Consider the following 25,636-nt stretch of genomic DNA (forward strand, 5'->3'; position numbering starts at 1 on the left):
CGCAACGCCGCTGTAACCGCGACGCGGAAGCAGCTACGCCGGAGCTCACGTTTTCATCCGATAAACCAGCACGATCCTATTTTCTGAATAGTAAGCCCGTCTCAGCTCTCCCTCCCCTTTGGTTCCAAGAAACAGCGCCGGGGCTCGTCACCTCACTGAGCCGCCGCGGGTTTGTTTACGCCTCGGTTTCCATAAGCAGCGCGACTACGCCTCCGTCGCTTCTCTACTTGTTGCTTTGCGGGGGGAAAGCGAGGACTCCATCACCTGACCTGTTGGTGATGTGCACGTTGTCCTCACATATATGTGTGTTTGAGCCGAGGGAAAGTACACTTTGTGCCACCGCGTAATGCGCGACAGAGAGCGCGTAAGCTGTCAAGAAAATGAATGGATAGATGGGGTAAGTACTTCATCTGGATGAGAGTTGAAAGTTTTGGGTTGTGGAGGGAACTCGTACGTCTCTCTATACTCTTTATATGGCGGTAACGCGTTACTGCGCATCTCGTTACCGCCCTGCACTGTGCGGGAACTATAGGGCAGAGTTTTAAGTCGAAAGGCGTATACGTGTGTGTGGGCGTGTATATATCATGGCTCAACGAAGTATATACAGACGTGGAAAGCCTCAAGGAAGCAAGGAAAAAGGAAAGGAAGCCGAGTCGGGCTGCGTGTTGCAAATGTGTCCGTTCCCTTGAGCCGCGCGCACGGGGCGCACAGACCTGTAGTAGCCTGATCTTGGATAGCCTATCAGACCGGGGCACCGTGGAGCCTCCCGGCTGCTGCACTCTGAAGGGATGCTGGTCGTCCCGGACACGTGAGCCGAGCTCACGAGACGAGTTGATCGAGCGGATTTGGATGAAGGGGGTTTCTGTGTGTTAACGGCCGGCCGGGCGTGCAGACTCTAGGCTGTACGGTGCGCTCAGATGTGTGTGTGTCAGTGTGTGCGCTTTTCTTTCTCTCTGTCGGTCGCTCTCCGTCTCCGCTCCGCCCCCCCCCCCCCCTTTTCGCAACATTGACGCAACCAAACGGGAACAAAAGAAACAACTTCCTTGAAGCTTTTGCAGAAACTGCACTTATCCAGCCGGAGGACGGGACACCGGTTGTCAAGTTGCCGGGATGGAAGTGTCGAGCTGAGGGTGTCACCGGGGCTCCGCCGCGGCGTGGCACGCGAGGGGGAGATGCAGTTGGTCATCGCGAGGGGGGCAATGCCAAGGCTGTCGAGTAAGTACACCATTAAAACATTCAGGGGAGTCATTTCCAACTTTTGCCGTGTGACCTCTCGACTCGTCGCGTTGTCCGCGCGCACGAGCGAAGTGGTTTTGATCGATTCTTCGCGACGCGGGACACGAAGTAGAAGTCCCCCTCTCGAATGGACGAGGTGGAGTGTAAGTTATTGGATATCGATGTGCATGCTCTTTCTAAAATGACAAGTATGTACTCTTTAAACACATTTTTCCTTTTTTTAAAGACAAAAAACTGGACATTTTGGAGCCACTGACAACGCGGCTGTCACTATAAAAGACGTTTAGTTCATGTGATGTGTGGAAACTATTTTTAATGTAGATCACCTTAATGTGCCGCGCATTGACAAGCGACCCGTTTATTATTGTTATTCATATGCGTCTATAAGCCCCCGGAGCCGTCGCCGGTTACTGCGCGAAGAACCCGGTATACGGTCGACAAAACACACACATATGTGTCCCCAGGCACAAGCAGCGCGGCGTGGTGCTCGGGTGGAACAGATGCGCGGGGTGCCATCGTTTTTTGTGGGACGACGACAACGACGGGTCTATAACTTTGAGGTGTTGGTCCGCAGTTCGGGGCGGACGGTCGCTGCGGTCGCGCGTCGGTGTGTTTTCCGCCTGCACCGAACAAAGGACTGGATGGAGCGGCGGCGGCGCCTCCGCGCAGAGCGTCGGCTGAGAATCAGGCGGGCTGTTTACAATAATAACGTGATCGCCGGGGGGTGACGTCACGCGACTGACACGCCGCCTCGGCCAATGCGCGCACCCGCTCCGCCATCCGGGGCGAACGCGCTATATTTGGAAAGAGCGGTTACATCATCGAGGTGTAACAGTGGACTCGGGGGGGAGGGACTTCCGAGAGGGATTTTCAAATTGTAGTCCAGAAGCAGGACAATGAGGAGATTAGTTGTTGTTTTTAGTGTGGTCTTCGGGAGCTTGAAGTCTGGATTTTCTTTTTTTTAGAGCTTATCAGACATTTCCAGAAGCTTTTCTTACACTCTCATATAGCCAAGATGCTGTTATTCTACTCCCCCCCCCCCCACACTCAATTACGTGCATCTTATTTAAAAAACACTTTTTCTTTACCTACACTCTGCAAGTTATCCTATTGAAGCCCATTTCCGCCACACAAAAAAAGGGATACAAATTGGGACTCCATAATTATGAGATAGAAAGTCGAAATTATGAGATAGAAAGTCATTATTATGAGGTAGAAAAGTCGCAATAATGAGATAAAGTTTGCGCATGCGCTTCAGTCGCGCTGCCTCAGTCGTTGTGCCCGGATGCAATTCGCAATTCTGTCGTGAGGTTTTTGTCATATATACTGATATGCATTGATGATTGCTGAGTTATATGTATGTTTACATTTCCAAATACGACATCTCTATTTGATCATTTGACAAAAAGATAGGATGGTGTGTGTATTCTTCATAACTAGTTTGCACCAAGGCCCTTTGTAATACCTTACGCCAATGCATCAGCCAGGAATATAACTTTTTTTTTAAGGATAACGTGACTGAAGCGCATGTGCATATCTTATCTCATAATTTCAACTTTCTATTCCGGAATTTATTTTTTTGTGGCGGAAATGGGCTTCCAAACAGCTAGAATGCCAAAGGTCTGCAATGCTGTAATTGCTGCAAAAGGAGCATTCTTTGACGAAAGCAAAGTTTGAAGAAAAAAATTATTACTTCAAATACAAATCATTATTTCTAACCTTGTCAATGTCTTGACTATATTTTCTATACATTTTGCAACTCATTTGATAAATAAAAGTGTGAGTTTTCATGGAAAACACGAAATTGTCTGGGTGATCCCAAACTTTTGAACGGTAGTGTATATATCGTGCTGGATGTAATGGATAAAATGAGAAATTTTGAAAAAATATATGTAAGAAAGAAATGATGTCCATAAGGGTCTCAAAGGACATTCAAGTGGGATGCTTTTGTTATTTGAGTCATCTTTGGCCTTTTAAATGTCACTATAGATCTCATATCATGACACAGCGGTGAAGTAATTTGCAGATAGTCTACTGGCAGATACTGAGCAGTCTTTTGAGGCTTGTTCATGTTTTGTCTTGCATGGTTATTGATACACCGATGTCTGACTGCAACTTTCTTTTATTTGTATTCTTTATTTTAATGAACTTTTTTTAAATGTTGATTAATTCCATCCGCGTCTAAGTGTGAGTCCTAATTCTGTCGTGAAGTTGCTGCCTCTACCATATATGGCTCTTTTTTTTTGCACAATCATCATCACAGAGATAATAATAAAAAAACTAAATATAGGCACAAAATATCTTCAATGCCAGCTTCCGGCAAAAAACTACCAGGCTTCCTGAACGTATTCTTTGAGTCCTTTCTGTAACCCTGCATGGAAAATAAAGAGTAAAAAAAACTGAGGGGTGTCGACAATCGTCAAGATAATACAAAATACAAAATAAACAGACCAGGAAGTCATTCTCAATCATGTTTTGTTTGGCAATTTAACATTTTAATGGAAAGACGTCTCTCATCTGTTTGACACAACCCGACCACAACGCTCCTGGTGCAGGGATGTGTGTCTCGGAGGTTGTCAGTCCGATTGAAATGCCTCTACACGGGATCCTGTGATCTCTTTGGCACACAAGCTCACATTTAATGTCGAAAAACGTCATATTTAATACATACGAGAACAGAAAGCCTCGCGGCATGAAACAGAGTTTTTTTTTTTTTTTACAATTTGGGGGAGAAGCTGATCGGTGTTGGCAGACGACTCCGGCTTGTTCAGGCCCTAAAGGGAAGTTTTTGCTAATTCTTTTTTTTCTATTTAACATAAAAAACTTTTCACGGCAAAGTCTCAAACCAAAGCATCTAAACGGAGCATCGCTTCACTTTCCTCAGATCGTCTTATTTCAACGTGCCCAATGCAGCTAGCCAAACTCTTTGCCTTAATTGTCGCCCTTTGCTCGTGATGTAATTATAAACTTCTCAATGAATTATACTCACTTAATGTGATTGCTATGCGTGAGGATATCTGTACGATCATATGGAGACTAAATAAAAAGGGCTTCTCGTGCCGTGATATCCCAACGCGCCGGCCGAGGAGCATGTGATAGTGTGTAGCGGGACCCTGACTATAAAAAGTAGTTTTTAATGCTTTTTAAAAGTTTTATTTTAGAAGAAACAATACTTTTACTTTGATTTCTGCAGCCCATTTAAAAAAAAGAAAAAGTAGTGTGTGCACTTTTTTTTTTATAGCGCCCGGGGGCTAACATGACCACCTTACAGCCTTTGTGCTCAGAAGAGGTCAGAGGTCTCTGTTATGTTTTCAGCGTGACCTGCTCGTGACGATTAGCCATTGATAAATGTGATGTCCCACAAGTGTGCTGGCCGGACCCCTCCAAAGGGGGAGGTGTCATAACACGCCCCATGCTAACCTCCCCACCTCAACCAGTGCTTACACACACACAACCACACACACACACGCACACACTCACACTCTGCCCTGCTGACAGGAGCACAAGGGGGCAGCTGCTACAGATGTCTCATAGGGAGAGGGGGAGGGGAGCCGGGTAGACATCAATGGAGAGTCTCTCTCTAGTATGGAGTTCTCAGTGAGGCTCATTGTGTTCTCAAAGGCCCCAGACGAGGGAATAGGCTACGTTAATATAGTACGCATATAGCCACTTTGTTTCAGGGTGCTGCTCATTTTGACTGCTGAATTATTGTCAGAGGGAAATATCCACACATTTTATCTCCATTTGTACGGGTTTGATATTTGCAATGAAGAAAATAAAGAATATGTGGATTTTTATTTTCCACACAAGGAAATAATTTTTTACTTTTTTAAAATTCAAACTGTAAATGAAACTAACTATGTTACAGATGACGAAGATCTTGAATTCACGTCTAAAGCAAGAGGAGGAGGAGTGATTTTCACACTCATCGTCAATTTGTAAACGCCTAATTCACTCACATGTCGGCCTACACCTGATGCGCCCGTGCAGGAATGGGATTCCACCGCATCGTGCACCTTCAAACAAGGGTCACTCACGTTGACATTAAAGCTGCCAGCTGTGCTCACCTCTCCGGGTCAGTGTCACCCCCCCTGACCTTAATTCATTTGGTTCGGTCTTCAGTAACTAGAGAGATCGTCACTTGTGAACTCTCAACGCGTGTTGGGAGCGCAGCTTTTGCTCTTGTCTATTTCCCCTATCATCATATGTGATTCAGTGTCATGTCTGGTGGTGGTGTGAAAGGCCATCTTTTGAGTCACATGACGGGGGGGGGGGGGGGGGGGAACAGAGAGGGAGAGAGAGAGAAGAAAAAACAACAACTGTAAAACTCCTCCTTGATTGAGAAGCAGCTGAGTGTAACAGCCAGCCATGCACGCATGTCATCTAACATGAAATCAAATTACATTGGTCTACAACTTTTGCAGCCGGCTCGGCCTGCTGGGTCCAGACACCACGACCCACGACACTGTGGCTCTTGTTGCCCCCCCCCCCGCTCTCTGTCACGGACCCTCCCGATGAAGAGATGCATTATGATGTGATTTCATTTTGGCCCCGCAGAAAGAAAGAAAAAAGCTCTCGTGGGATAACGCAGCAGCAGTCCGAGTAGCTCGGTTCATTTGTGTACACTGACATGTGACTTGTGTTTTTCTCGTGAGTCAGAAGGATCTCCTGCCTCATGGGAGGCGGCGTGTGCTCATGTGATGGTGACACTATGCAGGATGAGCCGTGTAGTATTCGCCCCGAGCTCAACTCGGCTACTGTTGGGCTCTGCTAAAGGGAAACACAAGCACCTTTTAAATATTGTTAATTCTCATCGTGAAACTAAGTAAACCACAATCTGTGTGTGTGTGTGTGTGTGTGTGTCACTGAAGGGTTTTGGTCTGGTTACTGTGTAATCTTCTTTTTTTTTAAACGACAAGTTTTCAACAGCGTGTATAAGTAATGCAAATGTGCATTTGTAGATAGGACTGCATGCATGCATGCATATATGTATGTATGTGTGTGTGTGTGTGTGTGTGATGTCTTTGAGCAACTGCATCACGATCTCCCCTATGGTCTACGTTGGTGTTTTTGCTGGCTCATCCCTGCCTCTCCACATGCCTGTTTAACAACACAGAGCTCCTCCTCACCGGCTTCCTGTCCAAACCAGTTTATCTGTAAACAAGTGTGTTTTTCCCCCTCTGCACAACATTGTCCACACTACACCATGCATGCACACACAATGGGCGCTCTCTCTCTCTCCCACTCGGCTTTTCACCTCCAAAGTGAAAATGTTTTTGAGGTTTTTTTAAACCATACACAGCAAAGAAACAATATGTTTCTTGAAGAGGACCAACATGTAAATGTAAAGGTTTAATGAAAAAAGTAAAGGACATATTCAGGAAGTCAATGTTTTACTCACTTAGAGTTAGTTGCATTCAAAAGATTGGCCTTTATTCACTCAGGCACACCATAAAAGCCAAAAGCAGTTGCAGGTAATTATTTCTCCAATGCCACCCCTCCCCTGCCTGGTGGAGTCAACTATACTGACATAGCAGGTGAATGTCATGTATTGTTATTATGTGTGCATTTGGGATGAAATGGCTGTCTCTGTATATCTTGGTTCACTACGCTATACGCTCGATATGATAACAGCAGGGTTATTGTGGTTGAGCCCAACCCGGCCCCGCTTTGGCCGTTGCATGCAAACAACAGTGGCGCGTGGACTCAAGTGTTGTTGCCAGGCTGATCTTAAATCGAGATGTGGTTATGCAATGTCGGCTACTTGAGGAGTGGGGTTTTTTTTAAAGAAAGATGTACGTGACTGTGAAAGGTGTGGGAAATATGTCCCAAGTTAAACAAATTAGAGCGTCACGTCAGTTTAAGATAAGAAAGGAACGTCCTCATTTGAACTTTTGAAAATAACCCAACCCTTCATTCTGATGGAGAAGAGCGTGGAGAGATAACGCTGACTGCGTGTTTATAGTTTAGCAGACCCTATACCCTTTACCTCAAAGTTAGGGCTTTTATTGCGTTGTATTCCTGCTTTTTCACACCCTCTATGATTGTGTTTGCATCTCCTCGGTCTTAGGAGTAATCTCCCTGTTTCCTTTACTTCTTGACTTCACAATATGCATTTACCAGATGTTTTACTCCTGTCGTATGTGGCTGTAATAATGTGTTTTATTCATCTATTTCTTTTTTTCCGATAGCCATGTCACTCGAAGACAAGTACTATTGTGTTTACTGCAGACAAGTACCCATTTTGTAAATAACAAAACACATCTTGACGTTCACGGTGCTCATTAAAAAGATGGTTTAAAAAAAGTATCGCTATAAATTCAGCAGTCTTATTCGATAATATGCGCTACCAACGGCTTTTATAAATGTCTGTAGGCTAAATAGCGTTTTTATATACAGTTCAAACTCTGACAAAAAGCATATCAAAGCATCTAGTTAGATTTTGATATATCCCATACCGGATTAGGAATAACCAGTAAGTTAAATGTTATACAGCTGACACATTTAACAAGGAATCTAATGCAAATAAAATAAAGGCGATATAAAATTTATTTTAGGCTGTGGACATAGCCACGTATGCCACTAGTATTGACTTTATTGCACTTTCTCTTAAGAGTTTGTGTGGTACATTCTGTGACTTGTTTTTGAGAGGTGTTAAGGTCGCTTATAAATGAAAAACAGTTCCCATGAAAAACAATCTGGTTTCAACAAGTTTGAACGTAGATATGTTAGCTCTGGCGAGTACTGTACATGTTGTTTGGGACCTAAAGAGTTAATGTCTCTCTCTCTCTCTCTCTACCTCTCTCTCTCTCTGTTGCGCGCTGCGTGGGCCGAGAGAGTGCATTTTCAGCGTCCAATGAGCTGCGCGGAGTCCAGTGCGCATCCAGCCAATGAGGGCGATGGGAGGCTCTATCGAATTTGAATGAGGAGTGTATCTTTCGGCGCCATTTTCGAGTGAGCAGCGATCGCCTCAGCAGCTGCGGAGAGAGGATGCTGCGAATGTAGAAAGCTGTCGCTGAGACGGGGGTGGGGAAGAGAAACCGAGCGCTCAACATTTTAACTGCGCCTTTAGAGAGAGAGAGAAGGGGGACCGCGTAACCCAGGTAATTGACGCCATTAGTACTTGAATTATTGTTTTACTCGGCGGGCTGAAGGTGAGGAATACGCGCCGAGGAGGAGTGACCGGCGGCGGCGGCGGCGGGGGAGACGTTGGCCGGCGCTGCCAGCTTGGAACGTTACTACTCCATAGCAACTAGCCCGTTAGATTAGCCTGCTAGCACGGAGGGTTGTCTGACTTTGCTGAAACCGTAGAAGAAGAAGAAAAAAAATGCGCTTCATAGAGCAGTCTGTTTATATTTATTTAAAAATATATATATATATGATTGTGTTGAGAAAGAGACTCTTAACTTTGTGGTTATGAATCAAAGTTGAACTATAATGGAGTATTTTTTTTAAATTATTTGTTTCTTCGCATTGGAGCCTAGTTTTGAGCGGGAGGTGCCAAAGCAGCCGCGGCTCGAGCGGAGGAGTCAGTCGGCAGTGTCAACACCGACACTGGCTTCGGGAGGGAAACGAGACGCCGGGACACACGGTGCCTTTTTTTGGGGTAACTTCATTTTCTTTTACCAAGCTTGTTAACCGAGGCATACTTTTTGTCCGAGCTGGTAAAATTTCATGTTATGTTGCAAGCTTTCTTTTGGTTTAAGTTCGTAATGATATTACTGTGTGACCTTGCACTCAATCACGGCGTCGGAGTTTGTTTTATGTCCCCATTGGTGTGGTTTTTAACGCGTTTGCAGTCTGAACGTCATCTTCTTGTCCTAACGTAACACCGATGACCAAATAATTGTTCCGAGTCTTAATCGACGTCAACGTCGCGTGTGTTGTCTTCGTGTCTGTTCACAGATTGGACGTACGGTTAGCCGATCATCGGTGTGGCTCTCAGCCAGCTGACAACAATCAGGTCGCAGCTTTTGATGATTCGCCTTTTTTAATGGCTCCGTTAAACGTTAGGCTGTCATAACCTCTAACGATGCAGTAAAGATGAATTAGTTATTGAAAATAAAACTTGGATTGTTAGCTCCTGGCTTCGCTGTGCTCGTGGTTTAATTCAGAGGTGTTCAGCTTTTGCTTTCTGGCTCCTTTTGGCTTATTTCTTGGCACTTCCTACCCTCGCTCCACTTTCTGTGGGCCCTGGACTGGTTCAGTTGAAGGAAAAAACGACGTGGTCTCATCGGTTTAGTAAAGAGTGACAAAACTGATCTAACCATTAATTAAGACGTGTCCTATGTGATGTTTGGTCCTGATTTGTGTTTCTAATAAGCAACATTACTTGTCTGTTAAAGCACGAGAGGGGCGAAGAGAGGCTCCATATAATTATGCGCCTAAACCCACCCACCCCTTCTACTTCCTTCTAAGTAGAGATCGCTTTAATGTGTTACATAATGCGAGGCCTCGCTATCTCTTACCATGTTGCATGTATTTCAACAAAAACGTGTCCACATCTTCAAATATGGTATTTCAATTTATGAAAAAAAAATGGACTGCTTCGACATCCTCTGTCCCAATTCCCATCCAGTGCCTCTTGCCCTGTTACAAAAAGGAGAGGCTGCTTACTGATGGTATTTTTGCACCATTTTAATTTTGTTCTGCATGTTCTGCAGCAGTTGGGTTGAGAGTTGTTTCCACTTCTTGGATATGCCCGACCTGACTGAAAATTAAACTAAATACCATAGTCTTATGCATAGCTCATTCACTGAAATTGCTAATTGAATCTTCAGTATACTATTTTGGGGGGTGGAATTGGACAGCATATTCATGATTATCTATCCACTTTATACAGTAAGATTTTAGGGCATTTAGTTTGATGGAAATTAGTTGTGATATGAGGGGAACACCTCACAGACAGACGGCAGAGCAAAGAGGTGAAGGAGGACTAAGATCTGTTGTGTCTGACTGACAACCTTTATTTGTGAAACAATTAATTTGTTATTTAATGTACACCACATGGTGTAATTGAAATTGGATGCTCAACATATATTAACCAACGTTTCCACTCATCCCTCTACATGTCTGGCTGTAAACTCGATTGGATTTTTTGAAAATGGCTGGTTCTTAATAAATTCATCTACACCCTAACAAAAGCTAATCGGGTCACTACACCCGAGTTTAGATTTTTATATATTTTTTTGTAGTTTTTCCTTTTTACACCACCAGATATAATGTAAAAATTGTGCAGGAAAATATTATTATAATTATGAAAATAATCTTTTTGTTTATCGGATGTATTCACATCCTTTACGATCATACTCTGATGCATATACTTTATTACTTTATTTGTTTGATGCTAAAGTTAAGTTGTAACTGTCTATCGTGTGAATTCAGTCAGATCGCTGTCAGCTGTATATAGATAGAAGTCAAATTGCTCTAATTTCATATATTTCTCGGGGAAAGTACTACTGAATGCCTATCTGGTCAAGTGTGTGTGTCTGTATATATATTTACACACACACACACACCATTTTGAAAATGTAACTAGGCAATTTCAGTCTATTAAAATGAAAAAAAGACTCAAATACACACGTCACGTGCAATACTTAATATTTCAATTGAAGCAGTGACTATTAAAATCTAATTTATTTGGTCAAAGCATCTTTTGTAATTTTAGTTTTATAATATCGGCTGCAGTGCACATTATATATATATTGATGATATTTCTGTTTCTTCAAAACAATTTCTCAGCAAGGGACGGGGTAGCACCTTGATAAATTTAGATTTTAGGATCAGGAATCTTGGTTTTACACAAACCTTTACCCACCAGTGGTCTAGTTCTTAATTGTGTATCTGGTGTGCTCATCGAGGGGACGTTTCCTGTATTGTTGACACTACCTGTATGCAATTGCCAAGTTAGTACTGGTGTATTTGACCACATTTGTATTCCTTGCTGACAGTTAATCTCCTGTGAATGCTCCAGGTCTATGTCTCCCCTCCGTTTTCCCCTGAACTCTCTGTAGAGGACCGAGGTGATGTTTCAGGCTGCGAGTGACATTCTGTGACTCATCATTCCCTCTTCTCAGACCCCTCCGGCAAAATGGGCTCCCACCCCCATTTCCTGGTGAAACTGCCTCTCTTCTTGTCCTTGCTCACATGTGTTGTGAGCCAGCCTGCAAAGGATCCCCACACTCCTCTTCCCGCGCCACTCGGCACAAAGTTTTATCGTATTCAAATGAGCAGCGATGGGAACCGGTTTCCACGCGTCTCGTTGGTTGTTTTCCAGAAGTGGGCTTTGGTTTCAGTTTTATGCCTCGGCAGCTTTACACCGACGCTGTCAAAAGGGTTTTATATGCATCGGTCGGTTCGCTCGCAGACACGAGTTGAACTCGGGAATAGCTCGTGTGGTCATCTTGGTACGCCTTGTGTTTTGATTGCTTTGATTACAATTTGAGTGAGTGTATGTTATTAAGCGATAACGTTAAGGCTGATGACACCACAGACGGCAGTGAGGCAGATGCTTCTTACAAGCATATGTTTTGAATTGGCCTGTAATTTTTTTGCATACAGTATGTGCTGCAGGTCTGTAGGTTTGCATTGGGTTTACACCTGTTACACTTCAAGGGCGAAGATGTGACGTTACCTTTTCCAAGTAGTCACCCGTTGTTTAACTGCTGTTATGGTTTGTGTATAACAAAGTTAGTGGCGTTATGTGGGCTGCTTGAAGTATGATCATCTTTAACGTTCGTGTATTTGGGTGGTCGATTAGCTGCTTTGAACATTTTCCTGAAAATTAAAATAAGAAAAGTCAATCTCTATTAAAAAAAATCTGATCTCTTGATCCTCTGCAGTTGCACTCAACAGCTTGCACTTTCCCTTATTGTTTAGTGTGGTGACAGAAGTACTTATGGAATTGGACAGCATGTTTAGAAGGAATACGTCAGCTGTTATAATGCTGGTGAATTCTCTGCTTGATAATTGCATCTCAGAGTAATATGATAACCTTCAACAGCACTGGCAATGAGATCTGACAGGCCTCTGACTACACACACACACACACACACAGTGTTTTCATTTCTGCTGCACCAGTCTTTTTTTTCACCACGGTGCTAGATTAGCCCACAGTAATATTTTTTTGTCAGCAGTTAAATGAAATATTTACACTGATCCTAAATTATTGGTGACTATTTTGTGTGTTTTTTTTACATTAAAGTAGCCCTAACATGAGCAGGTAATACATCACACTTTGGGTGCAACGAGACCAAATATTTTCACAAATTAATCAACAATTTGTTTGGTCAAGCTTTTAAAGTTCAAGAAACAAAATTCTTGTGTATTTGTGACGCGTAAATGTAGATATACTGCTGTAACTCGTGTTGATCTGCTGGTGTGTGATTGGCACAGCATACAGTCAGTAGGTAGGTCAAGCCTACCAAGGAATGTGGTGTAATCATAGAATACTATTGCCAGTATTATGTATGTCAATATAGTAATTGAGTAACCCATGCCAGAGCCATGTTCCACTTTGGTTTTATTTATACATTTTTTGTAAATATATGTTTAACATATAATCCCCATCAGCAGTGTGGCAACAGTCCTCAGGCTTTGGTTGTGTTGGGTGTTACACACACACACACACACACACACACACACACACATGTCCTTCTCTGGTAACTGGACTATTGTGACTAAATTCAACATCGGCATTTTAGTTCGAATATGCAGCACAAAAAAAACTGGTTTGTGAAATTGTGTGTGTGTGTGCCCCATTCAGCTCTCTCACTTCAGCTTTGCTTCCTCTTTTGCTGCTCTTCCTTATGTATGCATGTCAAATATCTGCACGTCTCAATTTCGGTCGTACCGATAGTTCTGTACGCAAGTAGTGGTTCACTAATTAAAAATGTGGTGATTTTTGTGGTTCTCGTCGTGCCTTTAAAAAAAAAAAAATTTTACTTGCTTGTGTGATGCTCATAGTGGAGTGTAAATGAATTCCGTGGGTCGCAGTTTTGAAATTGCGCAACAATATACTGCTTTGTCTGCATCCTGTTTATTTCTGCTCGGTCCTCCTCTGGCAGTGAGGGGAAGCTTTGCCTGATTCAAGTGAAGGAGTCTAGAACTGGGGAGATTAGAAGACATACTTCTTTACACTAGAGGCAGTTGCGTGTGCAGATTGAATATTTCACCAGGCACATTGTGGACACGCGGGTGTGTTTAGATGACACGCTGCCGTTTGTCATTGAGGAAACGTTATAATGTGTGTGTGTATATATATATAATTTTAAGCCATGCACTCCCCCATTGTGAGACCGGTTCTAACTAATTTAAACCCGCAGAATGAATCGTATTCAACTATATTTCACGAGTGAATTGATCGTTGGGCTTTAAAAACTTAATTTCCCATGCTGAGTTAATCTCGCGTGGATACTGTGTACCCGAGGAGTCGGTCTGTAACGCTCGTTACTGACAAGATGGAGAGGGCGGGTTGACTCCGAGGTCACGCTCCCATATCTGGTCGTGTGTCCCGAGAAATGGTTTTACTCTCTGGTTGATGCCAGCTATGCGTTTCCACATGTTCCTGGAGTTTACTGTAATTTATTTGATAAGATATGACGATGGCCTCCAGGGAATCCCATATCACTGCCTGTGCTATACTGGACATGCTGGCTGGTTCTTCTAGGATTAACACATGACAGTGCTGCTGTGTGGGACAACGTGGTTCTTCATTGGCAGCATCCCATGTCTACGATGAACATGCAATAACAAATGTCAGCACCTTTTCAGGTTTCTTTGAGAATTTCACACCGTCGCAGAGTATATTTTTGAATACGTTTCATTTTTATCGTTGTTGATCGGTCATTATCGTCGTCTGCTTTGTTTTTAGGGATGAATTGGTTTTGCATTTGCTTTGATGACTCCTGCTGTGCACACGCTGCCCCAGCAGGTCCGTGTTCTCACAGCGTGGACAGTCGAGTGAACGCAGGATATGTCTATTTCCCTGTCAACGTGGAGAGCAATTATTTGGCCACCCTTTTACTTTTGTTTATCTGCCATACTTTCTTTTCTTTTTTTTAACCGGATGGTTTTCTAAATTATGTGCATGTTACAAAAAAATTAAATATACATATAAATCCTGTAACTAGTCAAATATAGAGATGGAGTGTTTTCAAATGAGGATGTTGTGTCTGCAGTTTCTTTCAATGCCTCAGTGGCTGAAGATTGAAAGCTTTATGAGCACAATGCAAAACTCAAATTTGCATTCATCTTTTCGTGGATATAAATGTGGATGCCATTCATGTGTTTCTCTGCACAGCTTACCGCGTCATGCACATCTCCCTCAGTGGATGCTTGTACCGGCAGAAGCTGTCGTCACACGGACAAGAAGCCGGCCCAGGCCTCGTACCCGGGTGTAGGAGGTTACTTGACCTTCAACCTTGGGGTCAGGTGACTCTTTGAGGCCATTGTGAGGAGAGCAAATGTCGTAGGAATGGGTTAAATAGGCCGAGCAGCGAAGGTGACATGTCCAGGCATGCCGCCATGAAAGAGAGGGAGAAGAATGGGGCGAGCTTGGCTTGATGGATGGACCTGGAGAAATGAATCGGCTGAAAAAGAAAATACACCTACCTGGTTAGTAGTTAGCATTTTATATATACACATATATATATATATATATATTTTAGGGATGGACAAGGTAAAATGTTTATTTCATGACTTGCTGTCGTTTTAATTTGTACAATTCTGTCTAAGATTGATCTGAAGATAAGGAAATGATTGGGCAAATTTCATGTTGTGTTTGTCGTGCTTTCACACGTTGCATTGTGTGGCTGCCGTGTACTCCCACACATGTAGCGTGTCGAGGGAACGGGCTATCGACTGGTTTCAGCCGCCTTAGCCGTCGTCTGTAATTGCAGCTCACAGTTTGGTTGACAACAAACAATTACTTGTATTGATTACTCGGTTGATCTATTTTTTCTATCATTATTAATTCTTCAAACATTAGAGCTGGTGATAAACACCCTTTTGCACTGGCAACTCTGAGTCCATTAATGTGCATATTTTGGGCATTTTTATGTAACAAGCTATGAATAGATTTTTATAAAATAGTTATGCTCTTTGTTCCTAACCTGATTTTCTTCCAATAGTTTGTGTTTGTCTTCTTGTTGCAGGGGCTGTGGACGCTCAGTCGTGCCCCATCGATCTGACAATTACACCCCCCTGATGTTAAGTTGTATTAGTCTAATTTGCGGTGTATCAAATGTCTTTATTGTTATTGGTCAATTTTCGTATTAAACAAAAGATAAAATCGCTGAACAAATATTCCTCCATATTGTCCTCTGAACTAATTGAACAGCATCATATGTCAGCTGCCATGGATTTTGCAACGCCTGTGCACATTTTGTGCAAAATCTTTTGAGATGCTAGACGTTATTGTTGAATTGGCACCAAATCTAAACTGTAGATTTATTTAGACTTTTGAAAAGAGACACGGCGGGACGTGCCGGTAATGATGGAACAGGAAGAGAGTTAACGGGCATCCCAAGGAGTGTCGTGAGTATAATCATGAAAGGGTTATTATCGCAATTGCAGTCCGTCTTGCGTTTTCTACTTCATACTTCCAGTCAGCTGTTGTGAGCTGATCAGTGAACATTTAGTGGCGTTATGTTGTTGTTGCATAATGTAATGTTGGTTTAGGTCTGATGTTTGTGGGCCACTAACGATTTCAAAGTCTGATTCCAAAAGCTACTCTCTCTTTTCTTTTCTTTTTGCAAACACAATCAGATTCCTACATCCTCTCCCAGTGTTTACCTTCTGAGTTTAATGGTGTTGCAGTATAACTAATTAAAGCAATATGTTTGCTGCTGACCCTCAAATCGTAAGAATCTATTTTAAAATATTCCTGCTTGCATTTTCATGACCAAAAATATTTAATTTTAACAGAACAATAAAAGCTACAAATTGGTGATTTATATTTGTATTAACCCCCTTTCTCAAAGGATGAATTTATATAGATATATAAGAATAATTAAATAATGTCCCCATGTATCTTCTGAGCCACGTGTGTGAGAAAGAGAAGGCCATCAGGTTTTGTCTGAGTTTTATTAATTTAATTTTTTGAAGGGACTTATGTTGGAGTCGTTATTGGCCTCAGGCGATCAGACCAAGGTCATAATTCCGGGTCCATTGAGACCTCTAGTGGCAACACGTTAGTTGGACCCCAATCTCCTTCAGGATTATTATCAGGACCATGTTTGTTTTCGTGCCTTTGCATATAAACTAGGTTGTGTTAAAAAATATTTAGTTTTAAGATTCACATGTGTTGTTGTTTACACGGACAGCCGGAAACAAGTTAACGCATTTGAAGAGCTTTGACTTCGTTGACTCCTCCAGTGGGCCGGTTCTGGTCAGCCGGTGAACACCTCCGGTTCTGGTCAGCTGGTGAACACCTCCGGTTCTGGTCGGGCTTCAGTTCTTTGCTCCATGGAAACAGACAAACTATCTCTTGTCACTCGTGGACACTTTAGATGAGCAGTTTCTCCAACACGTTGATACTCTTGCTTCATTAAAAGGGTCAAAGTGCATTTTAAATACCAGATGCTTGTGTTTTCATTGTAAAAAAAAAAAAAGTCTCCCGTCTCCTTTATTAAAAGTAAAAATATGTCTGCTTTCATATTGTTTCCAGGTGAAATGCTGTGATCTTTACCGGGTGCTCGGTTAGCTGAGGGCAGTGAAGCAGCAGTTAGCTGGTAAACCCCAGAGTGAGATGCTGCTCTCTCTCCGAGCGCTCGTCTCTGGAGCACCTGTCGGTAGCGCAGCTTGTGCATGGAAAATCCTCCTGGTTTTGACTGGCTTCCTTGGAAAATGTGTCATTTAAAAGTACAGACTGCTCTCTCTTTTTTTTTTCGGTCTACACTGCTCCCTTGTTTTCACAGTGCTTTATTGTCACTAAACTATGTGAATTATTTATTTGACCATATTACTGTTCGAAAAAAAATGAATTGTTTAGCTACGCTCAGTGTACAGAATTTGCACAGTCCACTTGCCAAATGACGGTAAAATACACACGAGGTCGGGAGACTTTCTTCACTCGCATCTTGCTATTTTTACTCCAATGCGATCCATTAGAGATGTGCAATGACCCGAGGACTCGGGGCGCCGCGTGGACCGACCGGTCCCTCGGCCGCATGGTTCCACTGAAGGGGAATCCTAACACGCAGGACGCTTAAAGAAAGTTTGAGTTTTGTGAGGTAGAATTGACCCCCCATCCAACAGCTTTGGGATGATCTTGGGGTCTTATCCACCAACCTCACATTTACGCTGAATTGGTGCAAATCTCCATGTTTGTGGAACTCCTATATGCTGTTTGCAACAGCATATAGGAATTCCTCATAGCTTGAAAAGTTGGATATTCAACAATATTGTTAAACATTCTGATGGCCACGTGCTTCTGCAGAGCTCTGGCCGTCTGTCTTCCCGCTTGTATTCAACTGCATCGTCTTTTTTTGGTGTGTTTTTCAGGAGGCGAACAATGCTGATGGTCATCTGGACGTCTTTTTAGGTGGATAACTACCGGGGTAATAAGTAGCCATCTGTTAACGTATGCCGTCTGGACAAGAAGCTCAAAGAATGAAGACGAGGGCCCCAGAAGACGAGTTGGACGTTAAGGGACAGCAGCGCTGGCGATGCTGTAGCAGCACGGAATGGTTTGTGGGTTACACTGAGATGCAGGCCATGCTGTGCTGCCGCAGTAACGCCTGGACACGCGTCAGTCCCGTCGAGGCCGACCCGTTTCCCCGCTTGCTCTCGGAGTCGGCGTCTGAATGTTGCCACACGCAGACACAAGAAGTTGTTTGGATTCACCCCTCCCGCCCGCTGGTCGCCTTGCTGTAGCAGCACGTAAATATTGGAGTTGAGACTCGCTGAAGCCTCCAGTATTGATCGTGCTGCTGAAGCAAAGCTGACCGCTCACAACGAGCTCCACTGACCAATGGGTGCACTCCGACCTCCCGGGTGGTGCAAGCGGAGACAGACAGCTTGAGAGATGCTTCCAGGTAAATTGTTTACACGCTTTATAAGTGAACCGCCAACACTAAAGCCGTGCTTTGATTGTTCAAATATGTATCCTGTGTTTGTTTTTACATTTCACTGTTCTGTCTACACTTTGACAAATAAAATATTTTAATTGGCTTTTTGTCTCATGTCTTTGAACATGCGGTGCTGAACTTGGTGTTTAAGATGCTGTTGTCTTGTTTTCGTGGTCTTCACGTTACGAGACACGTTGAGCTGATTTAAGGCTCGACCTAGTCCTCCAGCCACGAAGAAGAAATCCTGCGCCTGTAGGCCCGCGTGCCTGGTGCAGCGCAGGGGACGCCCAGCCTCTTCACCATGAGCTGATACATCTGCGGATTAAAACGATCGTACATTAGTCAACGCAACAATTTATTCTTCTTTAAATATCAAAAAATATTTCTGTTTGTAAAGGATATTTTGGGTTTTCATTTTGTCAAATGGGTTAGACCTATTTTTGCTCCGCCTGTCTTCAGGATCTATTTGTTTACTACGACCCAGTCGCTTTACTTTATGTAGTGTGACTATTATTCATGAACAGATCTGATATATTATGATCACTGCAGTGACTGGTGGTGCGCTGTCCCGTATCATGGCGTAAACCCTCCATTTTAAGTGGAGTCGGATGCGCAGCAATCATGTACCAGGACACCCGGTGACGAACACTTCAAGTCAGATTTACCTAAATAAAAATGGAATGTTCTATTTTTTAAATAGGCAATATATACACCATTACTAAATCTGGCTTTTATGAACTGCTAAATAAAAATCCTTTAAATTGGAATTTAACGAAGTCTCTCGGACCACTTGCCTTTGATTAAATACATTAAATAAATAATCATGCGACCTAATTATTGATTACTTTTTTGGGGGGGTCAATTGATAATATGGTATAAAGTTCTGATATATTGCACAACGCGAACTGCTGCATTTCTTTTGTCTTTCCATTTGGCCTCCAAGGCCTGTTTAATAACTGAATTAATGTTTTTGTTCTCGCAACTATAATTATAAATAAACTGGAATTAGAATATTTAACAACGGTGAAGTAACGTAAACAATATAAAAGAAAGACAACTGTCAGATTTAAGCCGCAAAACGTGCATTTTTTTTCAAATGGAGAAATATTCACATTTAACATATCGTATATTTATAAGAAGATTAGTCTTTATACGATTACATGCATTTTTGTAAACACTATAGCTGCAATAGGGACCTTATATATGTGTGTTTGTGTGTGTGTGAGTGAGTGTGAATACACGTCAACGTAATTTCATAACATTTATTTAGAGAATTGTTAATTTATATTTCCTTTTCTAAGTGTAGCTATTTAAATGAACTGTCATTATTTGCTTATTAAAACTATTAAAGTGGAAGCTCTCTCGACTGACGGACGTCGTGAAATTCCACATCTTGTCTCACATCGCTTAAGATTCACTTTTAATTTGTAAATGTTTTTATTGTAAACATTTAGCTGTCTTTATATCAGTCGTGCATGTTTTTATTCCATGCAGGCTGTAATTGTATATTGAATAACACGTTTCAGTTGTTTGCTCTTTTGGCTGCAAACACATTTTCCAGAAAACGTGAACAGTACACACATTATATTCTAGCTGGGAATAACATAGAAAATATGCTTTTATCACAGTAATAATAAAAATGGCTCTTCACTTTAATCGATGTGAAAGGGTGTAAGAGCCCTTATCCTCTGATGTGTGAGGACACTCACACACTGGAGGCTGTTCAATTAGTCTGGATATTTAGTTCAGTGATTGATTGCATGGGGACATGGATTTATTTTGTATTATTATCATTGTTTTATTAAACCTCAATGTCTAGCCGTGCCATTTCTTTAATCAGAAAAGTCTTCGTAATGCAGTTATTCACAATACTTTTTGGAAGTTGGATTGAGTTGACCTTTTTCATGCTTTTGGGTGCAGGGAAAATTTTAATATTAATGCAGTGGTACATTTTTTAAAATGTTTGTCTGGCAACAGAAGGTTATATATATATATATATATATATATATATACACACACACACACACACACACACACACACACACACACACACACACACACACACATATTTAGCCTTCTGTTGCCAGGCAAACAAATCCTGAATTATGGCCAGTTCTGACATCACGGATTAACTTTTCGTGGTCTGAATTTAGGATTCATGTATTTCAAAAAGTCAGCTATTCTGATCAATGCACAATTAACTGTTTGTCCTTTTTCTCTGACCTATTTTAATAAGACCGTTTTTTGGTGATATGCCAACAATCTCCCCGCTACATCCCTCCATTTGAAATAATTTCAACAACTCCAATTCCATCTGGCCATATAATTGCATTTTGATTTCAGTTTTCTACCAATAGCAAACAAATAGGCCTGTGGTTTCCCCCTTCTCTTTCCTTTAACCGGCTGCAGATGTCTGACTTTATAGACCGGACAAGTCAGGCATCGAATGAGTCACATTTACCTCCGCAAATATAGCTCTCGTGAGGAAGTAGAGCAGCGCGCGTGACAACCACGCACCCGAGCTTACGTGTTATCAATAGGGTAAAAACAAAAGAAGAGCAGTCAGCTGTTTGTGCTTCAAGAAAACATCATACACATAGGACTGTGTTCTTCTTCTTCCTCTCCTCCTCCCTCCCATAGTGAATATGTTCACACGGGCCCTGTTATGCAACGTGACCTTGAAGAGGTTGCGGCGTCACTGTGGTGCGGACACGCTCTGCCGGGAACAGGCCGAGGGCTCCTCTGCACATTTGGTTTATTCCCACGCGCTGCTTTAGGTCACGAGGCTCATCGGGTCCCTAGTAAATATAACTAAATATAAAAACACACTCACGAATGTGACTTCCATCTGTTTTATTTATCAAAACTATCATGACATCTATACATGTGCCATGTATATACAAAAAGTAAACATATGGTTTCGACCTCTGTACGGTTTGATTATATTTGACCCTATGGAGGTTGGAGCTTGGGCAAAACAAATAAGGCAAATAAGGAGACATGGTAAACAAATACGTAAACAAGTGTTTCCATATGTAGACTCAGCTGCACACCTGTGGCCACGTGTGTGTAGCTGCGAGCGCACGGCGGAGATGCCCAAGGCCAGTCCTCAAAGCAACCTAGAAATTAGCAATTAAATTGACAGCGGAGTCAATTAAGTGCCCGATGCACTCCTGGCCGCGCCCCATGAGACTCGCGCACGTGCCAGCTATTTCCCGCAGGTACGCGCAGGCGTGGGTCAGGGAAGAGGACGCGGCAGCGAGCAACGGCTCAACCTGCGAGGGCACGTAGGCTGCGAGGTCGTGCGGCTGCAGCATCAGGGTCGTGGTGGACAGCAACAGGACCACATTCAAGAAGATCCATCTGCGCGCGGCGGCCGTCCGGGAGCCTCCCGTTCGGTAGGAGCCGTGATTCTCGTGCGGCACCGAGATCCGGTCCACTTCCCGGAGCCTCAGCGAGTCCCATTTTTTGACATCGAAATTGCGCACGAGGGCGCCGACGTCCGAGTCTCCCCGGGAGGGCACCGGAGGCGGTGCGGCGGGGAGGACCTTCAACTTCTCTCGAAACTCCCGCATCTGCTGCAGAAAGCGCAGGGGGTCGGCGACGCTCCGGAGGGACTCCGCGAAGCCGAGCGCGCGCCGATGGTCCTCCATGGTTGCGCTCAGCCCGGTGATCACCGGGTCGTACTCTTGCAGCACCCCCAGCTTCAGGGTCTCAAAGTCGGAGAGGATTTCATTCTTTTTACATTCAATGGTGCCGATGAGTGTATCGAAGTAGTCTGTCACCTTCTCTGCGTCCGTGGTCAAAGACTGAAGCGCGGTTTTCTTACTGGCTTGCCGTGTCTCCAGGCAGGACAGGACGTCTGCGCCCTGCCAGCTCTCCAGCCCGCGGAGCAGCACTTCAAACGCCTCCTTCTCTCGCTTGTGCGCCTCTTCCAAGGAGCAGAACGCGTGTCCTTTGTGGTCGTCCGTCGTTAAGCAAAACCCACAAATTAGATGTAAGTCCGTGGCGCAAAATATGTTGAGTGGCTGACCGCAGTGCTGCTTACATTCAGACATTTTAGGCGTCAGTCTTATTTTGCTATATTTTTCCACTATCCCCCGCAGAGAGTAGTTGATCTGCAGGCTGTTTGCGCCGTTGTGAGGGGTCTCTTTGCGGCATGTGGGGCACCTGAAAGGCGTTCTGAAAGCGGGACATCGGTTCCCCTCCAAGAGTCCCTCCAAGCATTTCTTGCAAAAGCTGTGGGAGCACAGCAGCACGCGCGGGTCGTCGAAGAGTCCGCAGCAGATTGGGCACGTGAGCTCCTCTTCCAGCTGCTCCATGGTGCCCTGTAAACACAGTATCCATGCGTCAAACCGGTGCCCAATTAAGAGCGAAGAAAGCCAAATAAATCAGCACGTAATGGAATAAGGCTCGACTACCCACACAGATGGCCGGTGTAGGCAGCACAGGCAATACAGTGCACGCACACAACAATGCTGTGGCGATCCAAAAGGACACAGGTTTTTGCAGTCACGTTCCAGCTGTATTCCCATCGCGAAAGTGAAACTGACTTGTCTCGCCGAGCCCGCGTAAAATGTTGGCACAAGCTACGTCAGATGACTCCGTTTGGCCGCCTAAAGCGTAAAATACCTTTTTGGGGGGCCAAAATGAACCCAAGAGTCGAGACAACGCTTGCTATAAGTTAACATCGTCAGCAGCTTTACAGACTTAACACTGCAATTTTAGCAAACACCCCTTCCCTCCACCCCCCTTAGCTGTGCTTTACAGAGCAGCCAGGCAGAGGTGAGCCCTGAATGACCGCCGTCCAACCAATCCAATGCGACAAATTATCGACGCACGAGCGTTGCGCTCGCGTCCCTCCTGTTGGCAAGGCACTGAAGTCGGGCTGTGACAGATTTCGCCAGCGCATAGTAACATGCAACCACTGGACCAAAAAGGATCACTCACCAGCTGCTGAGACGCACGGCGCGACGCAAACATGGCGCTTGTTGCCGTGCAGACTTCGCCTTTTTCCTGGTTTACAGTTAACCGTTTCGGGGTCGCGCGCGACGGAGAATCCAAACGCACGGATTCGTTTGCATTTGCAAACATGTAAAAAAAAAAAAAAAAGCGTGGGCTGTTTCGCTGCTAATAATAAAGCAAGTGATTTGGAGAAGTTATTTTTGGGGAGGTTGCTTAATTTTGGATGTCGTTTTTTTTTAGTTCTCGTCCCTGTCGGGTAATTTGCAGACGATCCCTGCCGGTCCGATGGGGGGAGGGGCAGTTGCTATGCAAAACATGACGGCGTGAAAAGCTGTCAACGGTTTTAGTTTTGGCGTCACATGTTTTGACACTCACCAACTTCAGTAAGCTCCGTTTGTCGATGTACATGCTGCTATAAACGGTGAACAAGATCATTAAAAAAAGAAAAGAAAAAAGGTGCAAGTGAAGGCAGCTGCGTCAACTGATTAAAAAAAGAAAGAAAAGTAGATAGATAGATAGATAGATAGATAGATAGATACTTTATTAATCCCCAAGGGTAAATTTGTCGTCACAGTAGCAGCACCAATAAACTAAACACACGAGAATAAATATAATAAAATATAAAATATAAAAAACAGGGATGAAAGATATAGATGTATACAAGTAAAATATAAAATACAAAATGAAGTATATATGTATATAAAATGAAACATATATGTATATATATATATATACACACACAAACAAATACAATACAATGACTGTGCAAAGTATACAAAGTAAAATATAAAATACAAATAAAATATATATGTATATATATATACACAACATATATGCATACACAATGACTGCAGTGTAAAATTTAAATAAATATAGACTGAGTGTGCAAAATGCAAAGTGTGTGTATGTGTGTAGTGTCATTGAAATGTGTGAAGTGCAGATCAACATAGTGTAAATATGAATGTGTACAGTGATAATTATTATGTTATTATTACAGTTATTGCACTAGGATCTGGCAAGAGGTGATCTGTTATAGAGCCTAATAGCCGTCGGCAGGAATGTTCTCCTGTATCTGTCCTTGTGGCAGCGGAGCGTGAGGAGACGTCTGGAGAAAGTCCTCCTCTGTCCCTGTAGGAGGTGGTGGTCCGGGTGGTCCGGGTTGTCCAATATGGACACAAGTTTCTTCAACGTCCTCCTCTCCACCACCTGTTCCAGGTGCTCCAGCTGGCAGCCGATGATGGAGCCAGCCTTCCTAACCAGTTTGTTAAGACGGCTGGTGTCACCGGATCCGATGCTGCTCCCCCTGCAGAACTTAAATGGCGCACCCATTTGGCACAAACTATACTATACTCAGCAAGTTTCAATTCAAGTTTCAAGTTTCAAGTTTTTATTGTCACATCCCCTTTTATACAAGTATAATCGGTTCGTGAAATTCTTATGTGCAAAACACCCGACAGCAGTAGCAGACTAAAAAAAGAATAAGAATGAGAATAAACTATACAATATCCACACACAAAAAAGAAGAAAGTATTAACAATATATATATAAAACAATGTAATAGAATATACATCATGGCAATATATATATATAAAACAATGTAATAAAATATACACTTTTTTTGAGACTATATATATATATATGTATATACATACAATATATATATACAATATATATATATAAACAATGTAATAAAATATACACCATGGCCATAGATATTCACAGAATATGTTCTGGTGTGTAGTGTTAATGAGGGTCTCAGTCCTTGTTCAGCAGCCTGATGGCCTGACTGAAGAAGCTGTCCTCAGTCTGTTTGTGCGGCACTTGATACCGCGGTATCGCCTGCCTGACGGTAGAAGGGTGAACAGTTTGTGGCCGGGTGGTTATTGTCTTTCATCATCCGTTTGGCCCTGGCCACGCACCGCTTGGTGTATATGTCCAGGATGGAGGAAGCTCACCTCCAACGATGTACTGTGCCGACCGCACCACCCTCTGTAGTGCCCTACGCCCAGGGCGGTGCAGTTCCCGTACCAGACGGTGATGCAACCTGTCAGAACACTCTCGATGGTACTGGTGTAGAATGTTCTGAGTATGCGGGGCCATGTTGAATTTCCTCAGTCGCCTAAGGAAATACAGGCGTTGTTGGGCCCTTTTCACCACGTGAGTGGTGTGCGTGGTCCATGTGAGGTCCTCGGAGATGTGCACGCCGAGGAACTTGAAGCTGCTGACCCTCTCTACTGCAACTCCGTCTATGGAGATGGGGGTGTGCTCTCCTCTCCGCTTCCTGTAGTCCACGATCAGCTCCTTGGTTTTCTTGACGTTGAGGACGAGGCTGTTCTCCTGGCACCACTGTACCAGTGATCCAACCT

At 43.4% G+C, this 25,636-nt stretch overlaps 1 protein-coding gene and 1 long non-coding RNA gene across 4 annotated transcripts; one reads left to right on the top strand and one right to left on the bottom strand.

Annotated features, from left to right (window-relative positions):
* The first annotated feature begins 8,251 nt into the window (after window positions 1-8,251).
* On the top strand, window positions 8,252-15,526 carry LOC130205004 (uncharacterized). The gene is made up of 4 exons (XR_008833853.1): window positions 8,252-8,339; window positions 8,721-8,842; window positions 14,537-14,850; window positions 15,390-15,526. It is a non-coding gene; the product is annotated as an uncharacterized LOC130205004 (long non-coding RNA).
* A 5,617-nt stretch (window positions 15,527-21,143) lies between these two features.
* Window positions 21,144-23,285, bottom strand: trim13 (tripartite motif containing 13). Of its 3 annotated transcripts, none has more exons than XM_056431648.1 (2): window positions 23,256-23,285; window positions 21,144-22,633 (listed from the first exon to the last, which is right to left on the bottom strand). In XM_056431648.1, the coding sequence occupies exon 2, from the start codon at window positions 22,625-22,627 to the stop codon at window positions 21,425-21,427; it is 1,203 nt and encodes a 400-aa protein (XP_056287623.1). In that variant the 5' UTR covers window positions 22,628-22,633; window positions 23,256-23,285; the 3' UTR covers window positions 21,144-21,424. The 3 variants fall into 3 exon arrangements, with proteins under 3 accessions (XP_056287623.1, XP_056287604.1, XP_056287614.1); XM_056431629.1 differs by lacking the exon at window positions 23,256-23,285 and adding an exon at window positions 22,775-23,203; XM_056431639.1 differs by lacking the exon at window positions 23,256-23,285 and adding an exon at window positions 22,731-23,201.
* Window positions 23,286-25,636: the final 2,351 nt, after the last annotated feature.

This window comes from Pseudoliparis swirei, chromosome 2 (assembly GCF_029220125.1).
Source record: "Pseudoliparis swirei isolate HS2019 ecotype Mariana Trench chromosome 2, NWPU_hadal_v1, whole genome shotgun sequence".
Taxonomy (NCBI): Eukaryota; Metazoa; Chordata; class Actinopteri; order Perciformes; family Liparidae; genus Pseudoliparis; species Pseudoliparis swirei.

Bases quoted from the DNA above. Each gene is read 5' to 3' on its own strand.
- trim13 (XM_056431629.1), bottom strand. From the start codon at position 22,840: ATGGGAATACAGCTGGAACGTGACTGCAAAAACCTGTGTCCTTTTGGA. The intron at 22,634-22,774 runs GTGCGTGCACTG...CTGTGTTTACAG, and splicing joins GATCGCCACAGCATTGTTGT to GGCACCATGGAGCAGCTGGA.